Source organism: Mytilus californianus, unplaced genomic scaffold (assembly GCF_021869535.1).
Source record: "Mytilus californianus isolate M0D057914Y unplaced genomic scaffold, xbMytCali1.0.p SCAF_8, whole genome shotgun sequence".
Classification (NCBI taxonomy): Eukaryota; Metazoa; Mollusca; class Bivalvia; order Mytilida; family Mytilidae; genus Mytilus; species Mytilus californianus.
Window position 1 is genome coordinate 64,773,984 of NW_026262734.1, and position 27,317 is coordinate 64,801,300.

General features: G+C 32.6%; 1 protein-coding gene across 14 annotated transcripts in view; it reads left to right on the plus strand.

Moving 5' to 3' along the window:
• Positions 1–27,317, plus strand: part of LOC127711645 (uncharacterized) — a 151,074-nt gene that overhangs the window by 103,194 nt on the left and 20,563 nt on the right. For 3 of the 14 annotated variants that reach the window (XM_052217758.1, XM_052217761.1, XM_052217759.1), the window contains exons 3-7: positions 10,207–10,392; positions 14,521–14,583; positions 18,017–18,079; positions 22,571–22,762; positions 26,089–26,286. In XM_052217758.1, coding sequence (XP_052073718.1) covers positions 10,207–10,392; positions 14,521–14,583; positions 18,017–18,079; positions 22,571–22,762; positions 26,089–26,286 — 702 coding nt within the window. Of the gene's footprint in view, positions 1–7,844; positions 7,931–9,750; positions 9,852–10,206; positions 10,393–14,520; positions 14,584–18,016; positions 18,080–22,570; positions 22,763–26,088; positions 26,287–27,317 lie in introns of those variants that run through there. The other 11 variants (XM_052217754.1, XM_052217753.1, XM_052217763.1 and 8 more) reach the window with 8 other exon arrangements.

Genomic DNA, 27,317 nt, shown 5'->3' on the forward strand with positions numbered 1-27,317 from the left:
AATTTGAAATCCCAAATGTATTTAATATAGCATTAAAACCAAAATTTCACAATAAACACCATATTCATTAACACTTATATATAAATATATAGAATTTTATATCAAACGCAATCATAGGTTTGAACGTTGTTTTCAATTTAGACTTATTATATTTTTTCCTTTGGGCTTGTATTATATTTGCCTTCGGGTTCATCCTATTTCGACACTTTAAAATTCAAGAGTCTATCCTAAATTGAGGTAAATTATATGGCCTTCCTTATATATATACAAGTCTAAATTGAAAACAACTTTCAAACCTATGATTGCGTTGGATAAAAACCGCAATTTTTATACGTGTGCATGCAAAACAAATTTCTTGGTAGAGGGGTCTTAATACAGCACAAACAACATTTTCCAAAAGATCAAATGAGTGAAAAAGTATATTTTAACAAAACGCATTTGACTAGCAGGTCGAACAACTGATGTTTTTAAACCCTGCTGACTGCCATTGGCGATTGCAAAAATAAACGGATCACAAGATGTAACAAAATAGATCTTATCATTAATTTATTACCAAACAGAAAACAATAAACATGCGGAAAAGATGGTATACCGCAAACATGAGGTGCAAAAATTTGTACACCATATCCGGATTTCGACAATTAATGTCTCTTCAGTGATGTTAGGAATCGAAACGGTATTTGGAAGGCCATATAATTTACCTCATTTTAGGATAGACTCTTGAATTTTGAAAGAGTCAAAATAGGATGAATGAATCATATAAACCCGAAGGCAAATATAATACAAGCCCCAACGAAAAAATATAAACAAGTCTAAATTGAAAACAATGTTCAAACCTATGATTGCGTTGGACAAAAACCGCAATTTTTATACGTGTGCATGCAAAACAAATTTCTTGGTTGAAGGGTCTAAATACAGCACAAAAAACATTTTCCAAAAGACCAAAATGAGTGAAAAAGTATATTTTAACAAAACGCATTTGACTAGCAGGTCGAACAACTGATGTTTTTAAACCCTGCTGACTGCCATTGGCGATTGCAAAAATAAACGAATCACAAGATGTAACAAAATAGATCATATTTAATTTATTACTTAACAGAAAACAATAAACTTGCGGAAAAGATGGTATACCGCAAACATGAGGTGCAAAAATGTGTACACCATATCCGGATTTCGACAATTAATGTCTCTTCAGTGATGTTAGGAATCGAAACGGTATTTGGAAGGCCATATAATTTACCTCATTTTAGGATAGACTCTTGAATTTTGAAAGAGTCAAAATAGGATGAACGGATCATATAAACCCGAAAGCAAATATAATACAAGCCCAAACGAAAAAATATAAACAAGTCTAAATTGAAAACAACGTTCAAACCTATAATTGCATTGGATAAAAACCGCAATTTTCATACGTGTGCATGCAAAACTATTTTCTTGGTAGAGGGGTATAAATACAGCACAAACTACATTTTCCAAAAGACCAAATGAGTGAAAAAGTATATTTTAACAAAACGCATTTGACTAGCAGGTCGAACAACTGATGTTTTTAAACCCTGCTGACTTCCATTAGCGATTGCCAAAGAACGGATCACAAGATGTAACAAAATAGATCTTAATTATTAATTTATTACCAAACAGAAAACAAAAAACTTGCGGAAAAGATGGTATACCGCAAACATGAGGTACAAAAATTTGTACACCATATCCGGATTTCGACAATTAATTCTCTTCAGTGATGTTAGGAATCGAAACGGTATTTGGAAGGCCATATAATTTACCTCAATTCAAGTCTAAAAGGGTACATCACCGAAAATTAATAAAATCATGAACAAATGTAAGATATTTCGGATAACTAATATTATTCATCAGTAAGATGTAAAATGAATCTTATCTTGACATGAAATAATAATCTTGATCGCTATACAAATTATCAATAATCAATACGCTGGTAAATTTTTTCAATATTGATGTTTGGGAGGAGGAATATATTCCTAAAACTGTAAGAGTTCAGTACGGAAGCCTGAGTTACTGGAAACAAGTGATAGTAGGAAAATGAGTGATGGTAGGGAAAATGAGTGACTCATTCTATGTTTGTTTCATTTATGCCCTCTGGGGAAACTGTCCTTAGCTTTCTTATCCAAAACCTTTCCCGAGAAAGTCTGTCGGACCTTGACCAACCCTCATTGTGGTCTATGATAGTAATGGTAAGGTTTTTGAGATCAGCTTGGGCGTGCCCAGGTGATCTCAAACTTGATGACCATTCATGCGTTTGTTAAATGGCTGTTCTGTCTCGCCAACATACTGCATGCCACATCGACACTGAAGAAGGTATACAACATTCTGGGTTTTGCAAGTTACACATGTTACATTGCAAAATATAGTGTACACATACCCAGTGGAGTGCCAAGTAAATGTTTGAGTATTCATTATTTGTTGGCAAGTCAGATATCGTCTGTTACCACACGACTTGCACCATCCTGCAGTTAAACAGCTTTTATTAGAGGAGACATCAGCTTTCACAAATAAGTCTTTCAGACTTGCTGGTCTCCGAAATGCTAAGACAGGAGGTTTGGGAAGAATCCTGGATAATTTTGGGTGCTTGGCAATAATTTGCCAATTGGCACGGATCAAACGTGAAAGGTTAGAAAAGGCGGGACTGTATGTTAAAACAAACAGAATTATCCGAACTATCCGAAATATCTAACATTTGTTCATTATTTTATTATTTTTATGTACCCTTTTAGACTTGTTATATATGATTTTGTAGTGTACTGTATCATAATTATATGATCCATCGCCCCGTAATATTTATCGTTGACTATTATTCAGTCATTAAATAGATATATATATATATATGCTTTCACAGTAAACGATTTATTCATTAAATTCTGATTTTTGTCTGTTTTTGGGTTGCTCACATGATTTGTCAATAAAACGAAACAATACATAACTGTCATACAAATGGGAGGTTCAGCTAGCTATTATATCTGGTTTAACCTACCATTTTCCTTGAGTCATTTTACCCATGTCTGAAATATGACAATTGTTTTCTAGTCGAAACGACTGGATACAGTAGGGCGTTAGTTTTGTCAGTTTTTATGGGCTTCGCCCGATGAATTTTCCTTGTAGATCGATATTTTTGTTATTATTCATTATATTTTATCTAAGTTATTTAAAAGTAGTCTTCACATGTCTCACTGCGAATATCTCCGTATCTTCCAATTTCCCCACTTTCTCCATTACATTTGAATCTAGCTATGGTACATTTTTTTTTCAAATTATGCGCTTTTCTGTGGATGCTTTTTAAGTCGGAAAGATTTATGCAAAATTAGGAGATATTCTATGTCCAAATTTATGTAGTTCCTTGGATTATGAATAATTAGCTTAACTGTTGTTGCGACGATTTGTTACATTAGTTTATATGCGTTTACAAAGATTAAACGGGATATTTATCTAAATATCTGTGATGGTTGGCATGATTTAAAGTTGAAATATTGATAATTTCTTACCTCCTATACATTTCTATCAATATGATTGGTTAAAATCAACCGCGTGGAGACCGTATATATTTCATATGGGGTTAGTATGCGTGGTTTATTTCAATACACGGTTAGTAGTGGTGTTACGACCCTTTGTAAAAACAACACAGGGTTGAAGGAAAAACTGAAAGTTTTCAACAGACACAGAAATTGATGATGAACGTTTGAAATAAATTCACTAAACACATTAAAAGCTTACAAGTTGTTATTGTTGGCATTTGTTTTTGTATAGGCCAATGAAAGTAGGTTCTTAATATTGAAACATTGATCACTTTGATGGGCCTCTAGTCTAAATACCACATGTTAAGATAGTCGGTAAGATAAATTCGTTACACGGTGTGCTGGTGACCTTATACGATATATATGGGGTCAGTAAACTCCATATGGGATGAGAGCGAAGCTCGAACATATCGTATTAGGTCACTAGCACACCGTATAACTAATAGTATCAGTATCTATACCGAAGACGTAAGCTTTTCCTTCTTCTATAATTCTACAGTTTCTATATATATCGTTTTTCTGACGCGATAAAGACAGTGTTATAGTAGCCAATCAATTTATCATTCTCGCGATATACCTATAAATAGGGGGACTAATGGGTTTTTTTTCGAAAATTACGATCTGATACTTCTGAATTGTTACACGATATTGTGTTTTGATAAAAAAGATATCATACTTAAAACTTTTTATGGCCCCGCAACAAAGTTGTGGGGGCCATATAGTTTTACCTTTGTCTGTTATTCTGTCATTCCGCAACAAACCATTAAACGCCTTCAGATATTGGGCTGATTTTTGGTATGTAAGTTAACCATGATGAGTTACAGAACAAGTTTTAGTTTCGTTCCACTCTGCTAATTTTTGCCGAAATTAGGGACTTTGAACTTTGATAAATTGTTCAAAATCAGTTATCTGGACTTTTTTTCTAAACGCTTTGAAATATTGGGCTGATTTTTGATATGTGAGTTAACCATGATGTGTTACAGATGGAGTTTAAGTTTCGTTCCGCTCTGCTGATTTTGGCTGAAATTGCAGGTATTTGACTTTAAAAATTGTTGAAAATCACAGTTATACAGACTTTTTAGCTCACCTGCCCCAATGGGCCAAGTGAGCTTTTCTTATCACTTGGCGTCCGTTGTCCGTCGTCGTCCATAACTTTTACAAAAATCTTCTCCTCTGAAACTACTGGGCCAAATTCAACCAAACTTGGCCACAATCATCATTGGGGTATCTAGTTTAAAAAATGTGTCCCGGTCCTCTAACCAAGATGGCCGCCATAGCCAAAAAAAGAACATAGTGGTAAAATGTAGATTTAAGCTTATATCTCTGAAACCAAAGCTTTCAGAGCAAATCTGTTATGGAATAAATTTGTTCATCAGGTCAAGATCTATATGCCCTGAAATTTTCAGACAAATCAGACAACCCGTTGTTGGGTTGCTGCCCCTGAATTTGTAATTCTAAGAAAACTTTGCAGTTTTTGGTTATTATCTTCAATATTATTATAGAAAGAGATAAACTGTAAACAGCAATTATGTACAGCAAAGTAAGATCTACAAATAAGTCAACATGTCCAAAATGGTCAATTGACCCCTTAAGGAGTTATTACTCTTTATAGGTATAAAACCACTAATTCATAGCCCCATTGCTTTCTATGTTAAATTCTGCAATTTCAAGCATGAATGGCTACTTTGTCTTAAGTTCAAATTCAGTGGCAGTTATTTCATGTCAAAACTGTACCTTATGCTGACTTGTGCTGAAAAAATCAACATACCTTTAATTGCATATTAGAGCATACTGGTTCCCGGAAGTTTGATAGTACAGAAACAGGAACTTCTGATCTGAACAACAGGCCAAATGAGCCCTCCTATCAAAATTTCATATACTTCTTTATTATTCAAATAAACTTTCAACAAGGGTTCTACAGTGATCCCAAGTCCCAAAGCTTTCATTTGATACTAAAACTACCCAAATATTCCCACTATTGACAAAGATACAGCTATGCGTAGGAACTATTTTGTTTAAAATATGTACTACTTTCTTGTATGTTCTTTCCGACTTGGCCTGATATAGTGGTTCTATACCTATAACAGCACCAAACTTGTAAATTGACTTCTGCTTGACTTAATTTCCTTCTATGATCTATTTCTAGCATAGAAAAACACATAAAGCTTTTGTCAAAACAATATATCACTGAATTCAAGCTCAAATTGGACTGGTAGTAACATATGCGTTAAACAAAGAAAACTACATATGGATACTAATAGTGACAGATATGACACTTTTTCAATTTTTACCAGTTCTGATTTGTTAATATCTACTCAAATAACAGTGTTCTTACCTATATGTCTTATTTTTATCAGGGATTCTTCCTTGAATATAAATACAGTGGTCCAAACATAAAATATAATTGATAATTTTATCCCCCCTTTTTTCTACATGTTGGAAAAGGATAGTGATTTGGTAAAAAAAAACATACTTTTATGTATAAACATGGATCAACAAGAGCAATTCGTATATCTCCAAGATAGACAACTTGCTAAAATGGTTATAAAAAGCATTTCAAGTGAGATTTTGGAATTCCTATATAAGTATACACCAATTTTCCTTGAAATAAATACCTCACCAAGAAACACAATAAAACATGAACACTCACTAGATAATTTGACCAAAAACAATATTTATACTATAAACTAGTCATAATATACAAGTTTCATTGGTTTCAGTGTTAGATAATCCAAAAATTTAAATTTCAGGTAAAATCTTAACTGTGTGCATGCTAAATGACCAAAAAAAGGCTAAAATACCTTATTGTAGCAATTTGAGGGCTGTAATTTGACACTAACATAATTGTCACATAAAAAAAATAATGTAACATGATTTCTGACAACAAATGTGACCAATTTTCACTGTAAAGGGTATGATTTCTAAAAATAGAATTTAACATGCCTGTCAGTAATAGGTATAAAACCACTAATTCATAGCCCCATTGCTTTCTATGTTAAATTCTGCAATTTCAAGCATGAATGGCTACTTTGTCTTAAGTTCAAATTAAGTGGCAGTTATTTCATGTCAAAACTGTACCTTATGCTGACTTGTGCTGAAAAAATCAACATACCTTTAATTGCATATTAGAGCATACTGGTTCCCGGAAGTTTGATAGTACAGAAACAGGAACTTCTGATCTGAACAACAGGCCAAATGAGCCCTCCTATCAAAATTTCATATACTTCTTTATTATTCAAATAAACTTTCAACAAGGGTTCTACAGTGATCCCAAGTCCCAAAGCTTTCATTTGATACTAAAACTACCCAAATATTCCCACTATTGACAAAGATACAGCTATGCGTAGGAACTATTTTGTTTAAAATATGTACTACTTTCTTGTATGTTCTTTCCGACCGGGCCTGAATTAGTGGTTCTATACCTATAAAATCAATTTTTTAACTATTTTTGGTAAATTTTTGTTATCTTTTACAAAAATCTTCTCCTCTAAAACAACTGAGACAAATTTTACCAACATTGGCCACAATCATCATAAGGGTATCTAGTTTAAAAAATGTGTCCGATGACCCCGCCTACCAACCAACATGGCCGACATGGCTAAAAATAGAACATAGGGGTAAAATGCAAGTTTTGTCTATTATTTTTTGAACCATTATAAATAGAGAAAAATTGAAAAGAGCAAAATTGTTCAGAATAATGAGCTCTACCAATTGTCCATATACGTCAAAACTATTAGGCAAATTCTTATAGGAGTTATTGCCCATAATTGACAAATTATACCATTTTTTTTTTCCTTTGTTGCCTATTATCATAAAAACTATGATATTTAGAGAGAAACATTTTTTTTCGTTATGCCTTATATGATTTAGATTATAATAGATATATAAACACTTTAAATCACAAAAATACTCAGTAAGGCAATATATATTTAAAAGTCAAATTTTGCCTATATAATTAGTACACTGTCACTCTTCATAGATATAAGAAGATGTGGTATGAGTGCCAATGCATGTTTGTGTGGTTCCGACACATCTAGTTTTTTTTAATTTTTAACATATTATGTTAGAAAAATTCTGTACACCAATTTACCGACTATACGTCAAAATTAGGATTTAAATACCAACAATAGAACAAAATCGATATATATCTGTATGATCTTTTAACGGTACGGTAGTTTAAGGTGTCTATATTTTTAATCAATACAAGTAGGAATGCTAATCACACATATTTTATGGATGCATGCACTTCAATTAAAATATAATTATGTTATATAATAATATAATTCTGACGTACATAGTTTTTCGTTTCTCTTGTTGACAAAAAGCGCCATTTTGATATTTTTTTTACTAAAGTAGTCCGGATAAAACAGTTACCATCGAGTTCCTTACATGTAAGTCTATAGAAAAAACGTCCATTTATTTTGCAGTAATTTTCTCTCAAAATGTTAGCCATTATATATATTATGAAGCTTTAAAAGCATTTAATATATTCTTTTTCCTCGTTTTTTGTTGTTGTTGTTGTTGATGACGATTACTGCGTGTATTATGGTATTCATTACAATATAATATACATGACATTTCTCAGTAGTTTTGGGGCCTCGGTGGTCGAGTGATTTAAGTAGTCGAACTACTCTGCCACTAGCCAGTCAACACTGAGGTTGTGAGTTCGAATCCCGCATGGGGCAGGTACACTCGACTTTAATCTTAATTGACTAGGATTTTCAGTTTTCCTACCGAAGGTCGATGGTTCTCTCAGGGCACTCCGGCTTCCTCCGATAATAAAAACTGACAGCCACGATATAGCACAGTAGTGTTTAAAGTGGCGTTAAACACCAATCAATCAATCTCATTATTTTCTACAAGTAAGCGATATTTTTGCAATATGTAAAAGTGGGATGAAATAAATCAGGGAGACAGCATATAAAACCAACCAATCATAAACGGAGGCTTAGTGATCAGTTTGAGATATTTTAATCATAAAAATCTTTTTATTAAATGGTATGTTTTTAATGAGAAGATGTTGTACACATTTATTTTTTTTTCTTTCGTGTTCAATAATGCTATCTAGCAAATTTTACTTGCGTACTAGATGTTTTAATTTTTTTTCGAATAACATAATTATATAAAAAAATAACATATAACTGAAGTTAAAAGGGTTCCTTTAAAATATCATTTCTCTCAAACTGCTGATCCTTTCGTAGTACATGAGTTCCGCAACAGCTTTAAGAGTTCGTGATGGTGTTCGATTCATGGTTGTTGCTTGATCTTTGAGCTTGACAAAGAAATAAAAAATTTCGACATGTGTATGGCATCGTCCAACCGCACTTTCTACCGTTTATGCACAACATTGTTTTGGATTGTTTTTGGAAATTTAACAAAGAAATTGACCATTTGTGAATCAGTTGTAGTAATACCCGTAAATGATAAACCTTAAATGTACTAGATGTAACCTAGAATTCAGTCATTTCTCGAAAGGAAAAAAATCAAAATCAGTTTTAATTACGAATTCAACAAATAATGCTATACCCACTCTATATTCGCAAGGTTAAAGCTCCAAGAATAATTCAATTTCATATGCAACACATTTTGACTGTAAAAACAGCACAGGAAATTAGAAATTCATGTAAGACGGTTATCACATCCATGTAAAAAAGAGTAAAGCTCGTAAACTCAATAAATTGGTATAGTTAGGTTCAAAAACGTTACTTTGCATATACTTTCACATCATAATGAGCCATTGTTCTATATTTCAATATGATGTGAGTATAACTTGAATTGAAACCTGAACCTACTATGGAACGGACACACATACGATTTGATTTTCGGACGGACAGGGAAAAGATCGACAATACACCACCGCTATCGTAGTCGGGACATTCACATTAATCAGCTACAGTGAAAGTAGGGTAGAAAATAGTTTTCGACCTTTATGTAACCATATGTCTACCCTTTGGGTGTTTGCGCGGGTATCAGGAGAAAAAAATATCGATAAATCTTCATTGAATATGTATATTTATGTAAATTATAATATAATGTTCTAGCAGGTGAATCTATTTCATGTCAAACCCAGCGAAACTTAAAAAAAATCACTGTAAAATTAGTTGTGGTCTGCTTAAGTATATCTCAAATAACTGCTTTGTACATATATACATATTAGTTTCGTTTAGCGTTTATCAATGTTTATATATTATGAAATTGTTTATTTATGTAGAATAACGATGTGGGTATGTGCCATTTGTTATAGTCGAAATCAGGAGAGAGATGAAGAATGTACAGAATGCAAGAACGATAGAGATTGTGAAAAAGTTGAAGGTAAATTCATGCTTCCTTGCAGATCTGTGGTTATACAAAGACTGAGTAATGTGATGAACATTGTTTGAAATTGTAACTCACTCAGCATGAATGCTTTATAAAATGTCGATTATTGATTTGTTTTGATTTTTTTTTTCACAGATATTATTGTGTGAAAGAAAAATATGACTCGTATAAAGATATGTTGTTAATGTTCACCATATTGCTAAGAAAAATGAATCCTGATAAAAAATGAATAAAGATAGCAAATGATTCATAAGTACTTAAAGAACTTTATGATACAATTGGATCTTAAATTGAACTTTAATTAACAATACTGTTCGTTTGCCATAAGGATTTTACTTTATTGTTTAAGGATGGAAAGTTGTTAAAGCTTTTGACGCTTTCTGCGACGAAGGACCTACAAAACAGCTTTTTTTAAAACATGGGGAAGTTATACGTGTAGCTAAAAAAAATAACAGTGATTGGTGGTGTGGCTTCAGAAATAAAGAATGGGGATGGTTTCCGAAATTACATGTTGTAAGAACAAGAAAATCTAAAGGTATGTTTTCCAAATGTCAGCTTTCCATTGTTCAGTAGTACTATAATCTATGGATCCGTCGTATGCTATTTACATATCTCAGTTAATAATTAGTTACGCTTGTGCATGTTGAAACTGTGCAGGAGTGTGTTCCTTCTACAAAACTGTTCCAGTTGAGTTATGAGGTTAAACGACTTAAATCGACACAACATATTTTTACGATAACCATAACAAATTGGTTACAGATATGTCGGTTTTTCAACTCACTACAGACTGAATCTGTAATTTTATCTATTGTGTCCTTTTTTTTGTACTGATATGCATTCATGGTAGGAGACGCTTACCATGTCGCTGTACCAGGTCTGTTTATAACCTTCATTTGTCTTTCAACCGATTTACGAGATTTGCAGATCGGTAAACTACTGTCTCCTACAGTTATCATTATTTTACCTGTATTTAAATTCTTGATAAAATACAGAAAAATGAAAACGGAAACAGCACACCAATATTAGATAAAATCAAATTAAATACAAATCATGATACAAGAATGAGTGGTATATCACTGCGAGTAGGATTTCGAATGCACAATGGATGAGTTTTTATGCCCCTGCTGCGGGGCATTACGTGTTACCATTGTCCGTCCATACATCCGTATGTACGTCTCAAATTAGTGTCCGTTCTCTAGCGTTAGCTTGCCTCAACCAAATGTTATGAAACGTATACAAAATGCTTATTACTGCAAAACACATATCAAGTTCGAATTTGGGTGGCGTCACCTTTACCGTTCTTGACTTATGACACTAATGGAAAAATTACGAAATTTTTCGTTTCCGTTCTCTAATTTTTTTTTACCTCATCCAAATGTTATGAAACTTATAAAAAATGCTTATTACAACAAAACTCAGATCAAGCTCGAAGTTGAGTGTTAAATTTCAAAGTTCTCTAGTTATGTCCCTTTATAACGTTACATGCAAGCTTGGGCATCATCTTTGTCCCATGGAAACATTCTACATTTATTGTAATTACCTTGCATTTTACTTTTTTAGTAAGTGATATTACCTTCTTACAATTTCATCTAATTTCTTTTGTTATAAAATCCTTTGAAATGAAATAAAGTGATGTGGTATGAGACACCTTTCCACAAATGTTAAAGGACGAGAATTTAAAAGACTGTAAGGAACCGTACAGACCTCACAAGTAAGCGAAAAACTATTCCTATAGAAGGAGAAAATGTGAAATGATTCCAGAGAGGCAACTGCCCGATTTATGCTTAAAAATAATTAAAAAAAAACAGTTATAGTGGACAGCACACACATGAAAATCACTACTTTGCAGGTTTTATTTTTATTTGAGAAAGGAAATACAAGAAGTCTTTGGATTGATTATGTTTGACATCGATCAATCCAGTCCCTAACTCTGGCCAGGAGTATAACAGCATGATATATAAACAAACTGGAAAATATATCGAAAATGACTTGACTCATTAGATCAGTACTAAGCACAAAAACAACTAAAATAAAGAAAAATTAAAACATCGATCTAAGGATACTCGCCGCAGTTACTGAATGTTACTACAAAACAAAATTCAATTGTAAACTGAACCATGTTTTCCTAGAATACATTATTAATCTTCGCCAAATCTGACACAATGTAAGCTTGTAACAATGGGATGATATATGTAAAAGTTACTTTAAATGGTTTTGTCTGTTTTGATTTGTAAATAAATGGGCCTTTAAATAGAAATGTAGTTTTTGTTTTCTTTTAGGCAAATAAAATAGCAAAATTGAATGTTGATCGTCTTATTGATGTATACGTTAAGGTGGTATGGGAGTATAAATTAAAAATGATAGAATTTGTTCATACTTTGCCAAAACGTAGTATATACTGTGATATATTAAAAAATATAATAAAAATGATAGGTCATCGTGCATTTTCTCAAGCTACAGGTGTGACAAAATGTCACATTTTGTATGGATTATAGGATTAAACAGGAAAAACATCATTATTTGATTAAAAGCTAAACCAAATGATAGAATTGTAAATTAAAATAGGAGAAGATAGCTTTTAGAAAATGCTTTGAAAATATCAATGTCACCGTATGTTTTTTCCGGCTAAAATATAAAAAAGCAACATTTATTTTAGATTCCTTCAGAAAATGCACTTTACTTCCTCTTAAAATGCCAATTCAAAAACATTAAAAATCAAGCAAAAATAATCCTCCCTTTTAAAAGTATTAATATTTATAAGTTAAAATCTTATGGATATGTTCTTTTAAATGAACATTAACATTAGTTATCTGCATTCCTCATCAAATTTTGCTAATTTGATTGAAAATCTGGACCTCTGTTATTTACAATCAAAGATTGTACGATCTTAAATGTCTTTTTATTCATAAATATAGATTTATGTAGTTGTCGTTTGTTGATGTGGTTCTGAAGTGTTTCTCGTTTCTCGTTTTTTTATATAGGTTACACCGTTGGTTTTTCCGTTTGAATGGTTTTACACTAGTAATTTTTGGGGCTCTTTATAGCTTACTGTTCGGTGTGAGCCAAGGCTCCGTGTTCAAGACCGTACTTTGACCTATAATTGTTTACTTTTTTAAATTGTGACTTGGATGGAAAGTTGTCTCATTGGCACTCATACCACATCTTCTTATATCTATATATTATGTGTCATACATATGATTATTTTCTATAAGACGTTTTACCTGTTACTGGTTCTTGAATCACTTATAAAAGTACTTAGCAACAATTGTAAATGTAAAAGTAAAAGTCTATTTCTGACTATAGACAATATATACTCTTTAAATGATAGTCAAAATTGCTCATCCTTGTAAACATTTTTATGCAATTTTCGTTATACAGATTGATTTAATCTAATCTCAACCTGCATACATATGTGCTACTGGATCATTGTGGATAAAATATTTCACTATCAGCTTCTGCAATTAAAATGGCGCTGTTAAATATGTACCTGGACACACTTTTTAATGTTATTACTATCACATTTTCGATGCCTCTGTAGATGGACTGTTTATCCCGAGGATATCATTAGCCCAGAAACCAATACTTTTGTACTGGCATGAAAATACAGATATTGTGTGATAAAAAATTGCTCTTACAAAATTTTGAAAATTATTTTAAGTTAGGGAATATATCTTTCTAATGCGTATCTCTGATTTCTTTCCCTGTTGTGGCTATACTTTATGTCTGTTAAAATTTTTAAGCCCTTCGGATTTTCAAAAATGTTTGCCTCGAGCATCACTGAAGAGACATTTATTGTCGAAATGCGCATCAGTAGCAGTTAAATTGGTACGCCCAAGGACAGATATTTGATAGACGGACGAGAGTAGCAAACATTATTGAATTAAAGCATTTCAAACATTATTACAGAAAGAACATTCAAACGCTAAATAAAACAGGGTTTTTGAGGCCATATAAACAGACAACTTTCAGTTTTTTTTTAAAAGAACAACGCATATACAATAAACATCAATCAAACATAATAAATAACATTTAAAATTGAGCACCATAAACCCTACCAAAACTGGGGTTAAAATTAGGTACCTATCAGTTTTTGTTCTTTTGATTCCGCCGTGTTGATAACGGATGTAGAAATCCACTAATAATTCGTATTCGGTAATGTCACAATCCACCAAAAAGACGGCGTTGCGATTATATTAAGAAATATCTTACACACAAAAGTACAAACCTGGTATCTATGATTTGTGCCAGTAAGGTATTATAGCGATGAAAAAGAAAGACGAAAGATATCAAACGGATATTCAAATTCATACTAGTGAGTCAAATACTAACTGACAATGCCATGGCAAAAAAACGAAAAAACGACGACAGAACAAACAACAGTACACAAAACACAGCATAGAAAACTAAAAACTCAGCAACACGAATCCCACTAAAAACCGGTTGAGATCTCAATGAGTGCGGTTATAACATTCAATGATCCTTATCATCTAACTTTATTTGGCCTTTTTAACGTTTTGGACTTGAGTGTCACTGGTGAGTCTTTTGTAGACAAAACGCGCGTCTGGCGAACAAAGCTTTTATCCTGGTATCTATGATGACTAGTATGATTTAAACATATCAAAAATGAAGATATAACTTGTATTTATTGACGTCCTTTTTTCAGAGGTATCCATTAAATCTAATGAAGCCCAAACTGCAAAAAAAGAATCCGATAGCTCGTCAACAGGTAGGCAATTGTACTAACATACTTTTTAGCTCACCTGGCCTAAAAGGCCAAGTGAGCTTTTCTCATCACTTGTCGTCCGTCGTCGTCGTCGTCGACGTTAACTTTTACAAAAATCTTCTCTGAAACTACTGGCCCAAATTTACATTAGGGTAAAATGTATTTTTTGGCTTATATCTCTGAAACTAAAGCATTAAGGGCAAATCTGACATTGGGTGAACATGTTCATTAGGTTAAGATATATCTGCCCTGAAATTTTCAGACGAATCAGACAACCTGTTGTTGGGTTACTGCCCCTGAATTGATAGTTTTAAAGAAATTTTGCAGTTTTTGGTTGTTATCTTGAATATTATCATAGATAGAGATAATAATAATGTTCAGCAAAGTAAGATGTACAAACAAGTCAACATGACCAAAATTGTCAATTGACCCTTTAAGGAGTTATTGCTCTGTAAAGACAAATTTTAACAATTTTTCGTAAATGTTTGTATTCTTTTACAAAAATCTTCTCCTCTGAAACTACTGAGACAAATTTAACCAAACTTGGCCACAATCATCATTAGGGTATTTAGTTTAAAAATTGTGTCCGATGACCCGCCTGCCAACCAACATGGACGACATGGCTAAAAATAGAACATAGTGGTAACATTCAGTTTTGGCTTATATCTCTGAAACTTAAGCATTTAGAGCAAATTTGGCATTGGGTAAAAATGTTCATCGAGTTATTATATATCTGCCCTGAAATTTGTTATTATCTTGAATATTATTATAGATAGAGATAAACTTTAAAAAGCAATAACGTTCAGCAAAGTTAGATCAACTAATAAGTCACATGACTATAATTGTAAATAAAGCCAACAGTAGTATACCGCTATTCGAAATTCATAAATCGATTGAGAAAAAAACAAATCCGGGTTACAAACTAAAACTGAGGGAAACACATCAAATATAAGAGGAAAACAACGACACAACAGAAACACAACACTAAAATGCAACACACACAGAAACGAACTATAATATAACAATGGCCATTTTCCTGACTTGGTACAGGACATTTTAAGAAAAAATGGTGGGTTGAACCTGGTTTTGTGGCTAGCCAAACCTCCCGCTTTTATGGCAATGTTAAATATAACATTATTAAAATGACAAGATTACATGACAGGACTACAATACAAATAAATGGGAGAACATACAGGACAGACAAACACACACAAATAATATCTATCAAAAAGTACCAGGCTTATAGTTTAATACGCCAGACGCGCGTTTCGTCTACATAAGACCCATCAGTGACGCTCAGATCAAAAAAGTTCGAAAGCCAAAACAAGTACAAAGTTGAAGAGCATTGAGGACCAAAAGTTCCAAAAAGTTGTGCCAAATACGGCAAAGGTTATATGCCTGGGATAAGAAAATCCTTAGTATTTAGAATAATTCATACTTTTGTAAATTACCCATAAGGAGTTATTGCCCTCTATAGTCAATTGTTGAAAAATTTTTGTAATCTTTTACAAAAATCTTCTCAACATAATCTTCTCGGCCAAATAGAATTACACTGAGCCATAATCTTGATAGAAAAATGTATCCGATGACCCTGCAATCCAACCAACATGGCTGTCATGGCTAAAAATAGAACATAGGAGTTTGCTATAGAATACTATGGGGAAATTGTAAAAATGCAATTTCAAATGGTCACAACTTGAAAACTAATTTGAATAATGATAAGGGGTCTTCAGTAACTATTATAAGACTATAGTGGGATGACTTGATTTTTTTCCATGGGAGGGTGCAATTTTTTCAGGGGGGGGGGGGGGGTACTTATATTAATTTCTGCTTGATATTTTCCATTTTCAGAATTATTCGGTTTCTTTTCTATAAACCATTATTATATCGGCTCTTTCAGCATACTTATATTGGGTGAATGTTTCCAGGTAAACATTTAAAGACATTTCGAGCTTCATAAGGCCTGGGTGAAATAAATTTTGGAGGGAAGGGGTATTCAATTGTTGTTCGTTTGGGAGACTTTCATGAAAGCATCATTTTGCAATTATTAATCATCTTGAATATCATTATAGATTGAGATATACTGTAAACAGCAAAGATATCAAGCAAAGAAAGATCTACAAAAAAGTCAACATGACCAAAATCGTCAATTGACATCTTATTGGTGTTATTGTCCTTTAAAGTTATTTTCTGCAATTAATTGGTAATTTTTGTAAATGTTTTTTTTTCAAAAATCTGCTTTTAATTTAACTTCTGGGCCAAATTAAACAAAACTTTTTAATGTTATTACTATCACATTTTTTATGCCTCTGTAAATGGACTGTGTATCCCGATTATATCATTAGCCCAGAAACCAATACTTTTGTACTGGCATGAAAATACGGATATTGTGTGATAAAAAATTGCTCTAACAAAATTTTGGAAAATATTTTAATTTAGGGAATATATCTTTCTTATGCGAATCTCTGATTCCTTTCCCTGCTGTGGCTATACTTTATGTCTGTTTAAATTTTTAAGCCCTTCGGATTTTCAAAAATGTTTGCCTTGAGCATCACTGAAGAGACATTTATTGTCGAAATGCGCATCAGTAGCAGTTAAATTGGTACTCCCAGGGACAGATACTTGATAGACGAGAGTAGCAAACATTATTGAATTAAAGCATTTCAAACATTATTACAGAAAGAACATTCTAAAGCTAAATAAGACAGGGATTTTGGGGCCATATAAACAGACAACTTTCAGTTTTTTTTTAAAAGAACAACGCATATACAATAAACATTTATCAAACATAATAAATAACATTTAAGATAAAGCACCATAAACCCTACCAAAACTGGGGTTAAAATTAGGTACCTATCAGTTTTTGTTCTTTTGCTTCCGCTGTGTTGATAACGGATGTAAACATCTACTAATGATTCGTATTCGGTAATGTCACAATCCACAAAAAAGACGTGGTTGCGATTATATAAAGAAATATCTTACACACAAAAGTACAAGCCTGGTATCTATGATTTGTGACAGTAAGGTATTATAGCGATGAAAAAGGAAGGGGAAAGATATCAAACGGATATTCAAATTCATACTAGTGAGTCAAATACTGACTGACAATGACATGGCAAAAAAACGAAAAAACGACGACAGAACAAACAACAGTACACAAAACACAGCATAGAAAACTAAAAACTCAGCAACACGAATCCCACTAAAAACCGGTTGAGATCTCAATGAGTGCGGTTATAACATTTAATGCTCTTTATCTTCTTACTTTATTTGGCCTTTTTAACGTTTTGGATTTGAGTGTCACTGATGAGTCTTTTGTAGACAAAACGCGCGTCTGGCGAACAAAGCTTTTATCCTGGTATCTATGATGACTAGTATGATTTAAACATATCAAAAATGAAGATATAACTTGTATTTATTGACGTCCTTTTTTCAGAGGTATCCATTAAATCTAATGAAGCCCAAACTGCTAAAAAAGAAGCCGATAGCTCGTCAACAGGTAGGCAATTGTACTAACATACTTTTTAGCTCACCTGGCCTAAAAGGCCAAGTGAGCTTTTCTCATCACTGGTCGTCCGTCGACGTCGACGTTAACTTTTACAAAAATCTTCTCTGAAACTACTGGCCCAAATTTACATTGGGGTAAAATGTATTTTTTGGCTTATATCTCTGAAACTGAAGCATTTAGGGCAAATCTGACATTGGGTGAACATGTTCATTAGGTTAAGATATATCTGCCCTGAATTTTGCAGACGAATCAGATAACCCGTTGTTGGGTTACTACCCCTGAATTGATAGCTTTAAAGAAATTTTGCAGTTTTTGGTTGTTATCTTGAATATTATTATAGATAGAGATAATAATAATGTTCAGCAAAGTAAGATGTACAAACAAGTCAACATGACCAAAATTGTCAACTGACCCCTGAAGGAGTTATTGCTATTTAAAGTCAAATTTTAACAATTTTTCGTAAATGTTTGTAATGTTTTACAAAAATCTTCTCCTCTGAAACTACTGAGACAAATTTAACCAAACTTGGCCACAATCATCATTAGGGTATTTAGTTTACAAATTGTGTCCGATGACCCGCCTGCCAACCAACATGGCCAGACATGGCTAAAAATAGAACATAGGGGTAAAATTCGGTTTTGGCTTATATCTCTGAAACTTAAGCATTTAGAGCAAATTTGAGATTGGGTAAAAATGTTCATCAGGTTATTATATATCTGCCCTGCAATTTGTTATTATCTTGAATATTATTATAGATGGAGATAAACTTTAAAAAGCAATAACATTCAGCAAAGTAAGATCAACTAATAAGTCACTTGACTAAAATTGTAAATAAAGCCAACAGTAGTATACCGCTATTCGAAATTCATAAATCGATTGAGAAAAAAACAAATCCGGGTTACAAACTAAAACTGAGGGAAACACAGTAAATATAAGAGGAGAACAACGACACAACAGAAACACAACACTAAAATGCAACACACACAGAAACGAACTATAATATAACAATGGCCATTTTCCTGACTTGGTACAGGACATTTTAAGAAAAAATGGTGGGTTGAACCTGGTTTTGTGGCTAGCCAAACCTCCCGCTCATATGGCAATGTTAAACATAACATTAAAATGAAAAGATTACATGACAGGACTAAAATACAAATAAATGGGAGAACATACAGGACAGAGACACACACAAATAATAGCTATCAAAAAGTACCAGGCTTATAATTTAATACACTAGACGCGCGTTTCGTCTACATAAGACCCATCAGTGACGCTCAGATCAAAAAAGTTCGAAAGCCAAAACAAGTTCAAAGTTAAAGAGCATTGAGGACCAAAAGTTCCAAAAAGTTGTGCCAAATACGGCTAAGGTTATATGCCTGGGATAAGAAAATCCTTAGTATTTAGAATAATTCATACTTTTGTAAATTACCCTTTAAGGAGTTATTACCCTCTATAATCAATTTTTAATAAATTTTTGTAATCTTTTACAAAAATCTTCTCGGCCAAATAGAATTACACTGAGCCATAATCTTGTTAGAAAAATGTATCCGATGACCCTGCAATCCAACCAACATGGCTGTCATGGCTAAAAATAGAACATAGGAGTTTGCTATAGAATACTATGGGGAAATTGTAAAAAAGCAATTTCAAATGGTCACAACTTAAAAACTAATTTGAATAATGATAAGGGGTCTTCAGTAACTATAATAAGACTACAGTGGGATGACTTGATTTTTTTTCCATGGGAGGGTGCAATTGTTTTCAGGGGGGGGGGGGGGTGCTTATATAAATTTCTGCTTGATATTTTCCATTTTCAGAATTATTCAGTTTCTCTTCTATAAACCATAATTATATCGTCTCTTTCAGCATACTTATATGGGGTGAATGTTTCCAAATAAACATTTAAAGGCATTTCCAGCTTCATAAGGCCCTGGGTGAAATAAATTTTGGAGAGGAGGTGTATTCAATTGGTGTTCGTTTGGGAGACTTTCATGAAAGCATTATTTTGCAATTATTAATCATCTTGAATATCATTATAAATTGAGATATACTGTAAACAGCAAAGATATCAAGCAAAGAAAGATCTACAAAAAAGTCAACATGACCAAAATCGTCAATTGACATCTTATTGGTGTTATTGTCCTTTAAAGTTATTTTCTGCAATTAATTGGTAATTTTTGTAAATGTTTTTTTTTTCTCAAAAATCGTCTGCTTTTAATTGAACTACTTGGTAAAATTAAACAAAACTTGACCTCAATCATTATTAGGGTATCTAATACTATTCATTATGATTTTAACCTTATTTTGCATGATTTCCAAAACCACAGTAGATATAGGTGAGCGACAGAGGCTTTTGAGAGCCTCTAGTTTTCTTGTAAGAACTGTACATTTGTGTCTGCCAATTCAGGGCACAAACATCTAAAATTAGATCAAAGCAAAATATGAATGTTGTAATGTTGTAGCAAAAACAGTTCTTACTATTGTTTAGCATTGTTCAAATAAGGATAATACTAAAAACTTCTGTTTGACGCAACGTCTTCGTCACCTACAGTGTATGAATTCATGCTTCAAACATCCATAAATTTGCAATTAATTGGAATACAGATTTTGGATACACATTAAATTGAGCACTCAGTCAACGTACATAACAAAATGACATATAAAAGTTACAATCTTAACCAGTAGAAGGGTGTTTATTAATTATATATATTACATAAATCTGACGCGCTTTTCTTTGACTATCTTCACCAAGAACGCCTAATGTCAATCATTTGAAAATCAAGGGTATATAAATATACTGTAACCGTGAGGAGCTATATGTCGGAAGGGAAATTGAATAGAATATCCAAATTTATTTTAGGTCAATTTGCTTGAGGTAGTTTGAATCTTAGTTTCTCATTTATTTCTTAATTTTTTCACGGAAAATTTAAAACCAGTATATTACAAATCATGTCAGTACCAAAGCGCGGAAAACAGAGCTGATGATACTCTCGTGGACTTAGAGTCTACCAGTAGTGGTATCGACTACTTGATAGAAAATTAAAATAACACTTCATAAACTACATACGTCTGTTCATGATTTGTTTACTAGTTTCTGGTTTGGTTGCTTACAAACGTTTGAACAATTCATTGTCCTAAGTTTAAAACTTTACTTATCATTAATTGTTACTGTATCAATGTTATTCTTCGATTCAAGACAGAACAAATCAGCGATCAACTAAAACAAATATAATTCCCATTCAAGCACCAATTATTTAAAGATATACTGAAAGATGTACATTTAATTTCACTGTACAAAATTGTTGTCTTGTCGTATAAAGTGTGGAATAAAATGTTGAAGGTTTATTGACGCTTGCATGATTTTGTTCCGCTGACATGTTCTGATTACCATAGTCATAATTCCGATCTCGATTGTGACATCACCGGATGCGACTGGTTAACGGATATTTACTTAGCATTAACAACACGGAATGTGCCATTGAAGGAGTAAGGTCTGTTTATCCTATCGACGCCACTGAGAATTACCCCATATTTTTATAGATGTTCGAGTTGATCAGTGTTGAGTTTTCTGTGTTACATTAGGTAGACTGTTGTATGGATTTTCGCGTTTCCTATTTTTGCATGGTATTGATTTTCAACTTCTTATTATCTTTATGCTCCTCTTGCTGTCATGTACTTCTTTCGTTAATTGAGTCAAAGTTACCCTTACCCTTTCGAGCACCCCCAGTTTTTATGAGGTTTGTGTTTCGTAGTCTTTAGTTTTTACATGTAATAGTTTGTTTGTTTCTTCGTCGTCTTTTGCTATGGCGTTGTCAGTTCCTTATCGAAAGGCGAAAGATACCAAAGGAACATTCAAAGTTATAAGTCGATTGGATGGACTTATCAACTAAAATGTATGACTTCCATATCTGAAAAAGTCTACCACTTTTAAAATGTACGGGACGATTAAAAAACAGAAAATAGATGTATCAAGGGGCGAAATCGAAACACATAATTCCAAAAAGAAAAAAAGGGACAAAAAGGCAAACACAGGTTCACAAAAACAGTATTTTATTTTAAAAGCTTCCTTACAAGCAGCAGCCAATTGTATACAGTAGAGTTTGATCTGAGTTACCTACTGCATATATCGTACTGGTAATTTTACTAATGTAGACAGTGTTGAGAAGATTTGATCAACATCATCATGACCAATGGAGCAATAAATTACCGATTGAAGCTATCTTTAGTCTTCGATTGATAAAGTAGCTTTACATCATTTTCTTATAGAAAGATTTGTTTATAAAGAGTGATTATTATTGATAAGTTTTATTTTTATCTATAAATGTACCAGTTTTATTACCATGAATTTGATTATAATTTGGCAGTTTTTCAAACTTAAATTACTTACTTTATTGGTGCCGTTTAGGTTAGCAACTGTGATTAAAGAAACTGTCTCGATTTTTAACTTCAAATTGATATTAGGAAAAATCTTGTATTTTACAGGAACGTTATTAAAGGTGTTATGTGATTTTATCAGTAAATCCGATTACGACACAGACAATCTGAATGTTAAAAAAGGGGATGTTGTCAAACTAGTAGATAGTCGAGAAGGTTGGCATTGGGTAGAGCATGGTGATACCGAAGGATGGATTCAAACTAGTCTTGTTGAACCAACAGAAATCAGCACACTTAAAAGTAATACATTAATGTTAATAATGTTACAATGACGAAAGAAAATAAAATACAAATTGCATACTTATTGTTCAAAATTATGAACCAAATTTTTTATTTATACTAATCGAACCTAAATTTAGTAATGAAACGTAATGATCTGACTAGAATGTTTTTAGTTCGAAATAAATGTCATACATAACGTATTTTACAAGTGCTACTTCAAATGAGCCTGTTAACCAAATTTGCTGAGCTTACTTGATTAATGCCGTTTTCACACCAAACGTCGCATACTGTTAACCTATTTACAAGACTTTTCATGTAATGAACACTGTCTTGATTCTAACTTTGTTCTCATCTGTACATTGGTTTTAATGACAATTGTTCAAATGAGAAAACGCATATCTAATTTATTTAAATGTACATTGCATAGAACTAAAATGAAGATTTCTCTGTCATTTTCTGTTGGCACCGATAATATTTTATTTTTTCAGGGTGGGGTAGGAGGGAGATGTTCTTTTTGTTATAATTTGTTTTCAATAAAAGTTTCTTCGAAAAAAATATTTGTTTCGGTAGGGATAAAAAAAGTCTGTTTCCATTGACTATCATGGATACAAATATTAAATATTGAGTTTCAAAAAATTATTCCTCTTCCTGTTTTAAAGTTAGAACAAATTCTTTGTCCCAAGAAAAAAATGCTATTTGCCCCCTCCCCGAAAGAAATAAAAGATGAACGGTCGTTTTCTTATGAAACTATTCTGCTGGTTGGATTTCTTTTGGATTTCTAAGGATGTCACGATTACGTAATAAATAAGCGCAGACTACAGCAGCATAACAATAGTCTATGTTCAGTCATTTTAGTAGTTGTTATTCACCTGTATACATCAACAGTATACTGAACTGTATGGAAAGCTGCTGAACAGTTTTGAATTGAATGTAAACGAATTGTCTGATCATTACTGAATTTACAGCAGTAGATAATATACGTATCATTTATTGTTCAGACTATTCAGATGATCTCAGGGACATTCGCTACGATATATATAAAAAAAGGATTTGTTTTTTTCAATAATAAATGTAAATGAAATAGTAAAATATTTATTCGCTTTTAGCAGCGAGTTTGGCTAAATTTTGTCAAAATAAGCTAAGAAACATTGCCATTCAACTTAACCCCTTAACTAGAGATTATTAACGCATAAACTAGTCGTCTTAAGCTATTTAAAGGAAAAGAACGTCAATATTAGAAGTGAAAGAAGGGTAAACCATTTGGTTGACAGATTCGATCCACAAAAACTCATTCTTGTAAAATTAAAACGATGATTAACATATTTTAAACCTTTTTATATGAAATCGACCAGACCTAGAAAAATTCAATTGCACGTGTTTGTTATCTATTTATATCTATATTTATGTTTATATTTGACCGTCGACAGTCTTCGTAGGTCACCCTGATGGTTAATTAAATGGCGTCTAGACTATGATACAGACAAAATGCTGATACACATTATCGAGTACATGCATCATAAATTGTTTAATTTAGACTTTTTTAATTTGGATATACGTTTAGGTATGTTAAAAATCAAATATGAGACTAAAATGATCATTTCAGACTAAAATCAATTTTTCAACTAGTATATCATGTGTTACTTTCTTAAATTATAGGTGATTTTTTATGCACTTTCAATTTCAAGTACCTGTTTCCCGTCCTACACATACCCAAAATAAGTATGGATTTCTTTTAATTTCCAAGTCCTGTAGAAATTAAAGAGATTTTTAGTTTATGTGAATTGTGACAAGTTGAGTTCGCTTTTTGGTTCGGTTCACATCCGTACGATCTTTGGACGCTGACATATTACGTATATGCAATTATTATGTGGTTTTATCCTGATACTTAAATATATTTCTGTATTACAGACCGAATTCTAGTTTTCTGTTCCATCTCCATTTCTGTGAATATTCTGCAGAGAAATCTCATTTACTCTTTAAGTTAGAAAAGAACAAACAGTTTTTAAAACATGTAAGGTTTTCTGAATTCATGCACGGTTAAAAAGTGGGGTGTTATATCCCTAAATACAAGCTAGACTATGACAAGTACGTCCATTTTGCATTCGATGATGTATAACACAAACTCATCGAATATACAAGGCTTATCATTTGTAATGCCAGACGTTCGTTTCGTCTCATAAGACTCATCAGTGGCGCTCGAATCATAACAGTTAAACACAATGTTGAAGAGCACTGAATATATTCGTCGAATAATTTTTAATTGCGCTCTTAATATTGTTGCACCGTTTTCCTTGACCAAACTCCATGTATCAATCAAATATAAGGCAGATGTTACCTGTGAAAGAGGAAGAAACCGTAAGCAACTTATCAAACAGCCACACTAATTTCTTTTTTAAATCAAAATAGGGCAATAATTTTCAATTTTATTACTTAGGAACAGCTACTTGACGCAATGACAAACATCTTCTACGATATTTATTTTTAACATATCAAGTTGTAAAACCATATGCCACTCTCTTCATGATTGAGGCTCGAAAAAATAATCACCAGGTTTACCGAATTTCTCGCACCAAATGTTTTGAAGATAAGCTAGAAAAGGGAATCGTCCTCGATCTTGGCCATACTAAAAAGCTTTTTATTTGATGGCATCATATGCAAACAATAAAACTTAATGAATTAAAAATTATATATTTCAATAGGAAAACAAAAGCGATAATTCGATATCAAAGTCAAATGTAGCTGTAGAGTATCGAACACGTTGAAAGAGAAATGGTACAAATTATCCTTTTGTTGCTTTAGTGCTTGTCGTTATATTTTTCAATAGTCAAATATATAAAATTGCGGGAAATTATATGCTACTTAATTGAATAATAATATTGAAATTTGCGAGAAATCGTATCCCAATATGGGTTTTTAGGACAAATTCAGAGAAAAACAAAAATTGGAACAGATTTCTTGGAAAATGCAAAAGACTGACTAACACCTTACATTTAAATTGAGAACGTTGGCTTTACTAATATATTGATTTGTCTTGTTAATGCTTTTCTTATTGTTATTGAGGACTTTCTCCTCATATAAACGACAAGAAGAGGAAATGTTAAAAACAAAAAACAATGAAGGTGTGAAACAATGCATGTAAAAATGTACTTTTCTATTTATAACTTGACTTTGTATATACAATATAATGTCATTTTAAATCCATTCACTTTAGAGTTAAAAAAGGGCCGTCTTAGTTTAAATTGGATTTGTTAGATTAAGGAAAAAAAAGATAAAAACAGGAAATTTTAAAGATGCAAACAAAAAATAATATAGAAAAATGTTTTTATAAACATGTTTTATTAAAGGAAAAATGTACATAGTGAAACAGGCCTTCAAAAGCAAATCCGAATACGACACGGATAATCTTAATGTTAGAAAAGGTGATGTTGTGGAACATATACATGTAACAAGTGATGGAAATTGGATATGGGTTGTTCATGGTAATTCAGAAGGATGGATTCCTGACTACTATGTTGAGAAAACAGATAAGGAAAGTATTGCAGGTACATACATATAAAGACATTTGACAAATAATATAACATTTAAGGTATTGTCCACAAAAGGATTAATTGTTTACTTTAATATGTTATCTCTGTTTACTAGTAACCCTTATGTAGAAAACATTTCTTTATTCTTCGTGCTCAAGTCTCTGAAGAGTCCAAGTGTAGTACAGGTTCCGCAGTAGAAGGTTTTCTTGCTCTTTGTTTTGGTGGATTTAGCCTTTTTCATGGCGAAGAGACGCTCGAGTAGTGTTTCAATGACCACTTTGTCCGCTGTGGACAGTCGAATGTCTGATAAAAGGTTACACGTGTCCATGTCCTCAAGACTGTCCATCGTCCTGGTCTTCTTCGGAAATTCAGGTACTCCTCGATGAGACTGCAATAGTTAGTACCGGATTCGTATAATCTTTTCCTGTGCTGTGAGCAGTTGCTGAAAACGTCCAATAACTGGAATTCTGAATCTGACCAGAGAGTCTATACCAACTTACAGAACTTTCCACGTTTCTCTGTGAATGCTCCAGTAGTTTTATACATTTAGAATAAAAGTCAGCATCTAATTCTTTATCTCTTCTTAAATCGATATATCCAACCACTTTTTTTTACATATTTTCTTAATATGGTTCGAAAAGTGGTACAATATAAAAAAGGATTTTCATCAATATGTGTGATATCATACTAATTTTCGGCAGGCTGTCCAGGATCTACTTAAAATTCCGTTTCTGTCTGGAGTTCTTTTTCGGTGTCGTCTTTGCGTAGTGTCAAGATAACATTTGCGAACGATGTTTTGTTGAATTTCCTAGTCAGGATATATGAAGACAGGTTGTTTTCAATTTACTTTGTGTCGAAGCAAAGCCAACATCTGGTTTTAGGCGTTGTCACTGTCGCAAGGTGTCGTATTTTGAGAGACACAACAGGCATATTGTAGCTTATTTACTGTGCTGGTTCGAACAGTCAATTTAAACCAGTTGATTATGTTTTAAAAAAATAGATAAAGAATCAGATGCTAACTTTTATTCTAGTACTAATCCAAAAAT